Source organism: Pelmatolapia mariae, linkage group LG14, assembly GCF_036321145.2.
Source record: "Pelmatolapia mariae isolate MD_Pm_ZW linkage group LG14, Pm_UMD_F_2, whole genome shotgun sequence".
Lineage (NCBI taxonomy): Eukaryota > Metazoa > Chordata > Actinopteri > Cichliformes > Cichlidae > Pelmatolapia > Pelmatolapia mariae.
The window spans coordinates 31,419,889-31,428,378 of record NC_086239.1 but is presented as its reverse complement, the minus strand read 5'-3'; the positions used below and the strand labels follow the sequence as shown (position 1 = coordinate 31,428,378).

At 38.9% G+C, this 8,490-nt stretch overlaps 1 protein-coding gene across 2 annotated transcripts; it reads left to right on the top strand.

Annotated features, from left to right (window-relative positions):
• The first annotated feature begins 293 nt into the window (after positions 1-293).
• Positions 294-8,258, top strand: spartb (spartin b). Of its 2 annotated transcripts, none has more exons than XM_063492977.1 (8): positions 294-382; positions 1,050-1,875; positions 3,724-3,921; positions 4,824-4,980; positions 5,120-5,314; positions 5,408-5,566; positions 6,101-6,191; positions 7,167-8,258. In XM_063492977.1, the coding sequence occupies exons 2-8, from the start codon at positions 1,054-1,056 to the stop codon at positions 7,369-7,371; spliced, it is 1,827 nt and encodes a 608-aa protein (XP_063349047.1). In that variant the 5' UTR covers positions 294-382; positions 1,050-1,053; the 3' UTR covers positions 7,372-8,258. The 2 variants fall into 2 exon arrangements, with proteins under 2 accessions (XP_063349047.1, XP_063349046.1); XM_063492976.1 differs by lacking the exon at positions 294-382 and adding an exon at positions 397-558.
• The last annotated feature ends 232 nt before the right edge of the window (positions 8,259-8,490 follow it).

The following is an 8,490-nucleotide window of genomic DNA, read 5'->3' as shown; positions in this document are numbered from 1 at the left end:
CTTTATTAATATTAAGAAATATATTTACACTGCTACCGCATCATTCAGTCACCGTTTTTGAATCTATATGGAAGTGTATAATGTGTATAAATGCATAATTTCTGCTTGATATTAATGGAACTGAAATTTGATTTAATGGAAAATAAATTGTTGCAGTTGCTCACTATGACCAATAGATGGAAGTGTCCCCTTATTCAAATGGTTCATTTATCAGTAGAAACAATTTGAATGGGTGCTTAGTGACCTCTTGTGGTTATAGTGACGAACTACAAAAATTGTCAAGTTTAGGTGGCGTTTCACTACTTCCGGTAACTATTTTTTTAAAGGGGGCTGACATATGATCGTATTGGGCACGTCGGTCGCGGAACTTTTGCTTTGAAAGGTCAGTAATGACCTCATGACACCACTAGGCACTCCTTTACTTTAGGGAGTCGTCCAGCAGCGAAGTCTAGTTTATTTACTCAGGTTGCTGATTGAAGTTAACACTCTTTGCTAGCTAGGAGGAACGTTAGCAGGCCAATTAATAAGCTGTTCTTTGGTGTTTTTCCGCTCTCTAAGGTAAGAGCTAATATCATTCGCTATTAGGTGAGTTGGAGCTAGCTGACAGCTAGTAGTTATCACTAATTACGACTTCATATGTTATATATATATATATGTTGCTGTCGGTACACTAGAATCGTGGCATAGCTCCTGACTTTGTCCGAACGCAGATGTTAGCTCTTGTTGATCTGTGTTAGCAAGTTTAACATGAGGATTAGTGTGTTTAAAGCCTGTTTTAGTGGATCGTTTTAAACCAGTAACACTGACGTACGTAACGAAAATAAACCAGGTAACATGTGATCTAGAAAGACCAAAAGGGCCATTTGCGCGATGCGTTTCACTTCTAAGTGACTTGTACTTGTGATCAAGTTTGGGGTCGAAGTTAAGTAAGCAGTAAAATATTATTTGAATAACCTTTAGCCCTTTCAAAGTCTAGCCAAGATAATAATTTCCCTGCATGTGCTGTACTTAATAGAAATTTACGTGTAAATCCAATTGTCTTGTTTCAGAGCAATGGAGAAAGCTAAACAAGATGCATTTGATAATGCCAGACTTCAAGTGATCAAAGATGGCTATGAAAGGGCCTTCGAGTGCATCAATAAAGGACTCACTGCAGATGAAGCTGGAGACAAGAGTCAGGCCCTGGAGCTCTACAAGAAAGGACGACAGCACCTTCTTAGGGCTATCAGTGTGCCTTCGAAGGGGGAAGAGTGTGTTGGCAACTCCTGGGAATCAGCAAGGCAGATGCAGCAGAAGATGCAGGAGACCCTAAACAACATCACCACCCGCATGGCCATACTAGAGACCAGCTCTGACCCTGAATCTGCAGTATCTGCCCCTGATGCAACAAGCATGTCTGCAAAAGGTCTCTACCCAGGACTTCCCACCACAGAGAAGCCAGCACGGCCGCCTCCACCAGACATTCCTTCTGCTAATGGTCAGCCAGCTAGAGCTGTAGGAGGTTTGCCTCCAAGCGGAGGAGTGGGTCTACCCCTCTCACCTACCAGACCCTCTGCGGTTCCTGCCGAACAGCCTCCAGCCTACTCTCCTCAGGCAGCCGATGGTCACATATCAGTCTCATATGGAACAGATTCAGGGGAGATGTCATTGGTCGGGGAAGAGTTCTACAGTCATACATCTAACTCGACACCTTCCCCTCAGAGCATAGGTGAAGATGGAGAGGAGCTGCTGTACATTCCCAACGGTGTGCAGATATTTTTTGTCACACCTGAGGGGCAAGTGAGCGCTCCCTCATACCCCGGCTACCTGCGGCTGGTGAGGTTTACCAGCGATCACTCAGACAGAGTGCCTAATCGACCACCAGCATTTCTGCAGGTAAGAGGGGAAAAAAATTCTTTATATATATATATATATATATATATATATATATATATATATATATATATATATATATATATATATATATATATATATATATATATATAATTTTTTAATTTGTTATTTTAAAATGACACATTCATGTGGTGTTAAGCAATCACTGAAAAAAATATGTTATCAGTTCTCTTCCTCTTTTTCTTTTTTGTGTCCCCTTTACCCGATTTCATAAGATGTTTGCTCAATTTCTTAATATCCGCATTACAGTGAGTCATCAGCAGAGGGACATAGGCCAGTTAAAGATCAATGTCCCTCCTCCTAAGGACAGAGTCATGTGAGGGTTGTTTACCTAATGCCCTAATCCCAGTAGGTTTATGGCTATGATGTCATCCTCGGGGGAATCCCAGACATGAATCAGATTTGGGGCACAGGTGACAATATTTGGAGTGTTCATATGTGTAGGCATGTGCACTATGCCAAGATGATGTGTGAACTTAATTTTCCATTTTAAAAAGAAAATGACAGTAGCTAGGAGCTAGATGGGCATGCAGCTCCCAAACTGACAGGTGTGTCTAAATGTATTTTAATATAAATGAAAAAGTATAAAGTTTTTTTATTGGAAGGTGGTGTTTTAGGGGGGGTTTTTTTGTTTGTTTTTTTTACACATTTAAAACTAAAGCAGTGTTTGAACATTAATATCTCAAAGACCTTTAAAGATGAAAACCTTAACCTTTACCTGTAAATTGAATGAGGATGTGCACTTAAAGCCAAATACACCGGAACATGGTGTGGGCTAGTTAAAAGATGGAGGAAAAAAAATTAAAAACCAGAATCTTCTAGGAAGCTAGAGTACCCACACAAACACTGGGAGAACATGCAAACTCAACACAGCAAAATGGTGGAGTCGAACTCAGAACCTTTTTGCTGTGAGGCAATAGTGATAACCACTGCACCACCTGTTTCATAAAATGTGTAGAATCACATATTAACATGAAATTGTTAGTCACAAAAATAAATTAAACACTATGTTATTAGGTAATGTTTTTTTGTTTTTTGTTTTTTTTATTTGGGGGGGGGGGATTTTTTAACATATTACATGGGTTGTGAATCTTCACAGATGAGCATGATGTAGTTTGAGATGCTTTCCAGATTTTTCTTTTTCTTTTGACTTGAAATAAGTTGGTTAATAAAAACCAATGATGCAGTGAAATCAAAGGTTGTGAGGTGTTTTGAACTGCCAAGTTGGATTTGTAAAGGTCAACACCGCAACCAGTCAATGGTAAGATAAGAAAGGGTTTGGAGGTATGTACACAGCTTAAGCTCTTTATTAAGAGACTAAATCAATAACACCAAATGTCTCTAACCTATTCAGGATTATTTGTTATGATTACATTTGGCTTTCATGCCACTAGTGTCATGAGACTAAAATTTGCTTATTCAGTGGGGGAATTTCCCAGGTGTTATTGAAAGTGTGTGACATCAGTGATTCACATGAGTGCAAGTAATTACATAAACCCAGCTTAGACAGTTATGCTCTGTAATCTTGTTAGACATGCAGCAATCACAGGATGACTGTGTACTCTAGTTTGTCTCACTGTGTTGTGCACTCCTCAGAAGCACCATTTGTAAAACCAGGATTCATTCAAGGTTACTTTTGAAAACCTCTAGTAAAACAAAATGTCTGCAGGCTTCTTTCACCTGTTAAATGTTACTTTCACCTCAATTCACTTACTATACTATATTACACACATCATTTCATATGATAGTATACCTGTTTTGATTTGTCTTTAATCACATTTTCCATCTGTTGCATTCTTTATTTTCTTCACTTTCTTTTGATCCTGGCAGGTGTGTGACTGGCTGTACCCTCTCATGGCCATGAACTCTCCAGTGTTACTCTGTAACACTGGTGTGTTTATGTTTCCGGACATGATGGCACCAGCTCCAGGGTATTATGTGGGAGTGGTTTTGTCCTCTGAGCTCCCTGCTACAGACAGAGGACTGTTTCAGGACCTGTTGTCCCAGATGACAGATCTGAGGGTTCAGGTCAGTGTGTTTCACTGTGGTTAGATCTGCAACAGCATGAAATATTTGGTATTATCTGGCAAACAATTGCAAACAGAGACCAGGCTGTAAGGCCTGTGTTTCCCAAACAGAAGAGTCTGTGGCTAAATATATCCCCAAACAGAGATCATGCTGTATTTGATTTCTGTGTTTAAAGAAATAACAATATTTTCTTTAAAACTAGAAAATCCAAACTTTTCCAACTTCAGATTTTTTAAATTCCAGTTTAATTGTTTTGTTGATTCTTACACAAACAATACTTTTGATGCTGCACTCTGCTATATTGTTGGCTTGCAATGAAACTCTTGCTGCTGCTTATTTCTGATCTAGCAGCCCTCCCCAAATTACCCCTGCCTCAGCATTGTGGGGATTTGACTCAGGCAGGTGAGGAGAATTAATCAGTTATAATGCTCTTATCTGCAGCAGTTAGAACCTCAGAGCTTCAGCTGAAAGACAAGTGCCAGTTTAGCCATGATGGAGGTGTCATTTTGATTGGAGTGACACCAGGCAAGGTCATTTTTAATGAATGCACACAGGCTAATTATCTTGTCAAATGGAGGTGATATCACATCAGAAAGTAAGCAATTTTTTAATTTCTTTATTATTCAGTCTAATAGGATACTTGAGGTTTTTAGCTCAAATCTTTCGTTACAGCAGAGAGACGTTTTTAAAATGGCAGTCTGTTTGAGAGCAAACAAATAGCGCATTGTAATGAGGAGTGCAGAATAAGAGGATGCATTGTGTGCATTGGGGGGTTACTGGGAGACGAACATCTGTAGTTAGATGTGTGCAGCTTCCACAAGTTGTCCAAAGTATTTCTTATTTTCATCCCATACTGTCTGTCTTCATTCTGCACTGGCTAACCAATGTGTCTCTATGATCAGGCTCCAGAAGAAGCTGCAGACACCATTAATCTCAGTCAGAAGGTGTCTATTGATACACCTGAGCAACCAGCAGAGACTCCTGCAGAGACTCCAGAGACCGAAGAGGAAAAGACTTTACCCGAATGGAGTGAAAAGGTGGCAAATGGGATCCTGACAGGTAAGCAGTGTCTCTTAAATTTTTAATATCATTGTTTTACAAAGTTAGGAGTTAGTTTGGAATTGGATTGTTTATGAATATAGGTCAGCAGTCCTCACTAATGATCACTAACGCTGTCTGCCCTGTGTGATCCTGTCAGGTGCATCCTGGCTAAGCTGGGGACTGGTCAAAGGAGCTGAGTACACAGGCATAGCCATTCACAAAGGGGCAGCTAAACTCAGAGAACATATCACTCCAGAGGACAAACCCACCCCCGTCAGCCCCACAGTCACAAAAGGCCTTCATGTTGCCAAGCAAGCTACAGGAGGAGCTGTCAAAGTCAGCCAGTTTCTAGGTCATTAAGTCATCTTCAGTCAGCATTTTTTTACTGCCCTTGAGTGGTAATTTGGCAGTGAACTTATAATTTACTAATGCTTTCTTACTGCAGTGGATGGCGTGTGTTCTGTTGCTAGCTGCGTGGGTCGAGAGTTGGCTCCACATGTGAAAAAACACGGAGGCAAGCTGATCCCAGAGTCTATGAAGAAGGATAAAGATGGGCGTTCCAACATTGATGGAGCCATGGTGGTGGCTGCAAGTGGTGTGCAAGGTAAAGTGAATCTTCACTTTATATTCTTTAAAACATGTTTTTTTTGTTGTTGTTGTTGTTTGTTTTAATTAAAAACCATATTTTTAAAGGTTTGTACTTCATGTATACACAGAAGTTTTTGAAAAGACTCTTTGGTAGTTTATCACATGACCAGAAATGTAAAAAAAAATTAACAGCTCTACTATGACAAGTGTGTAGAGGACAGTATTCAGATTAAAACACCTCAGCCGTGCTGTGTATTGTCATGCACTGGCAGAGAGCATTTTTTTGTTTTGTTTTGTTTTTCCTGCACTGACCACCTGTCCTTTTCACCAGGTTTGGCACCCTCTGACTTTGCCCTTTTTCCCAAAATTCAGCTTGAATGTCTGCTGTGTAAAATAGCGGCTATTCTGGAAATGTTACAGTAAAAGACACGCTTCAGGGGGATTTTGTCCAAATCTTAATCTGATGTATTTCATTATTACGCCCTTTGCATAAATGTATCTACCGTTACAAACAAACACATATACAAATAATACTCTTGTGTTTTCCCAGGATTTGCAACCATGTGGACAGGTTTGGAAGTAGCAGCAAAGGACATAGCTACAAGTGTAGCTTCAGAAACAGTGACCACCGTAAAACACAAGTAAGAAATTAAATAAATATAGTTTAATTACTTCTGACTACTGTCACTGCTTGAATGTGCACCTATGCAATTTTTTGATCAGCACTGCTCGCTAGACGGGTTTTTGATGTGTATGTTGTAAATGACTGCATACATTGTGTAAGCAAAAACCAAAAGTGCACTCACTCTCTTCAATTTGCTTTGCAGATTTAGGGGTCTACAAAACAACTCTGACACTCCTAATGAGACAAAGTGTAATTTTTCCTGATTCTCCACAACTTTGCTTTGCACCACTAATTGTGCACATAACACAAGCTTCTGGGGTTTTTTTGTTCTCTTTAACAAAGCACTCTTCAGCCCTATGCTGTACCAGTTCACTCCCTTTTCTTGTGTGCCAATTTGGATTACGGGGCCTCTTTAAGTGATTCCATTGATTTCTAACAGTGTTTCTGAAGGAAATGTTATAATTGACAGTATTTTCATCCTGCCTGCCTCAACGGGTTCTCGTGTTCTAAGAAATTCTGCAAAATGGTTATCAGATATCTTCACATCACAGTTAAAAACTGGTTTCAGGAGGGAAATTCTTAAAATGTTCTTATAATGATGAAAATCTGCCGTACTGTTTCTTCCTTTGAATACGTTTTGGCTTCATTAGGCATTCCTGGGAAATCACTAAGCTGGACTCTACAGTATTAAATTTGCTTTGTTTTTGCATGCATGTGTCAATACAAGTTGATTTGGTTAGAATTTTTAAATCAGCCAAAAAAGATCTTCCCATCTGCTTCCAATTGGGTAAAATTGCCTATATTCTGGCAAACAAATGTATTTATTCCAGATTGCACACTTGCATGCACTTGCAACCCTCACTCCCTCACAGAAATTCACTCGACGCATGATGGCATCTTTACACTCTTTGCACTACATATTAATTAATTCTTCCCATACCCTCTTCTCCCCGCCTCTCGCTCTGACCTCTCACTCAATCTGACTCTGAAGGTATGGAGCAGCGGCAGGACAAGCCACAGACCACGCTGTCAATTCTGCCATTAATGTCGGTATCACTGCCTTCAATGTTGACAACCTGGGGATCAAAGCTGTGGTGAAAAGGACTGGCAGGCACACAGCGCAAGCACTTTTGGAAGACTACAAGATTCAGAAAAAACCTGAAAATGGGAATCAAGTGGAGAAGTTGGAGAAATAGCTGGTAGTGTCCTGCCTCATTCCCACAGCAATGCCTTAAACAAAATTTGTAATTTCTATTAAATCATTCTATATTTAATATTCTTTATTTATAAAACTGGTTCTAGATTTACAAGGTAACTACTGATTATATTCATATCCTATAGTTTGATACTGCTTGGAACTTGCACTTTAATATTTATGTAATACAGGAAGATTGGACCTAAATGTGAAGGACCTGAAAATTATATAATACACACCAAAAGATTAATTATAAATGATACAGTATCCTACATAACATTTAATTCGTTTTGAACTGTTTAACACTGCTGTTTGTATGAAGAAAGCTTTGTTCTTGAATAGAGACATAATTATTTAATATGCATTTGTGTGTTTCCCATAATAGCAAATGTGTTTTAAACAAAAGATGATGAAATATGTCTCTGCATATATACTTGCACATATATTTAAGACCAAAGTAATACCAGCTGTACTGTTTCACTATGGCGTTGAAAATGTCAAGTTATCACTGCTTCTAACTGTGCCTTCAAATATAAAATGATAACGTTAAAAATTCATATTTCAAGCTCCAAAACTTGACTAAAACACAACAGATTATGGACAAGTATGTAGTCTCTCTATACTCAATCAGTAACCAGTAAGATGTAAATGCATCTCATGAGTCTAAAAGATGTTGTGCTCAAGTCTGCAGGGCTTGCTTCTGTATTTTCGACTTAGTTGTAGCCATCTTATTTTTAAATGTGGCTTATTGTATTTCATAAAAATTTCACTGTAATATGTAAACAAATATATCCCGAAGAGTATTTGTAATGTTCAAATGGCCTCTAGTTGCACATTGAGATTTTGTTCCCAGCTGAATTACTCAATAAAGATGAAGACTAAATGAAGCATCCTTAGGAGTCTAAAGTAAATATTTTGTGCCAGCAGAAGTGCATATTTGCGAGTGCAGTCAATTAATTTTAATTCCTCAGGAGTTAGGGTAGTTAAGTGTGAACCATGAGCCTAGTATCTCCACCTAGTGGCGACCATTCGATCAAGCTTAATTTAACCATGTACATTCATGTCTCCTGAATGGAGAGCAAAGGAAATGGGTGATCCAGATTAGTTTTCTTCTTTAATA

Coding starts and splice junctions, on each gene's coding strand:
- spartb (XM_063492977.1), top strand. CDS start 1,054: ATGGAGAAAGCTAAACAAGATGCATTTGATAATGCCAGACTTCAAGTG. Junction 4,981..5,119: donor GGCAAATGGGATCCTGACAG/GTAAGCAGTGTC, acceptor TGATCCTGTCAG/GTGCATCCTGGCTAAGCTGG. Junction 5,315..5,407: donor CAAAGTCAGCCAGTTTCTAG/GTCATTAAGTCA, acceptor TTCTTACTGCAG/TGGATGGCGTGTGTTCTGTT.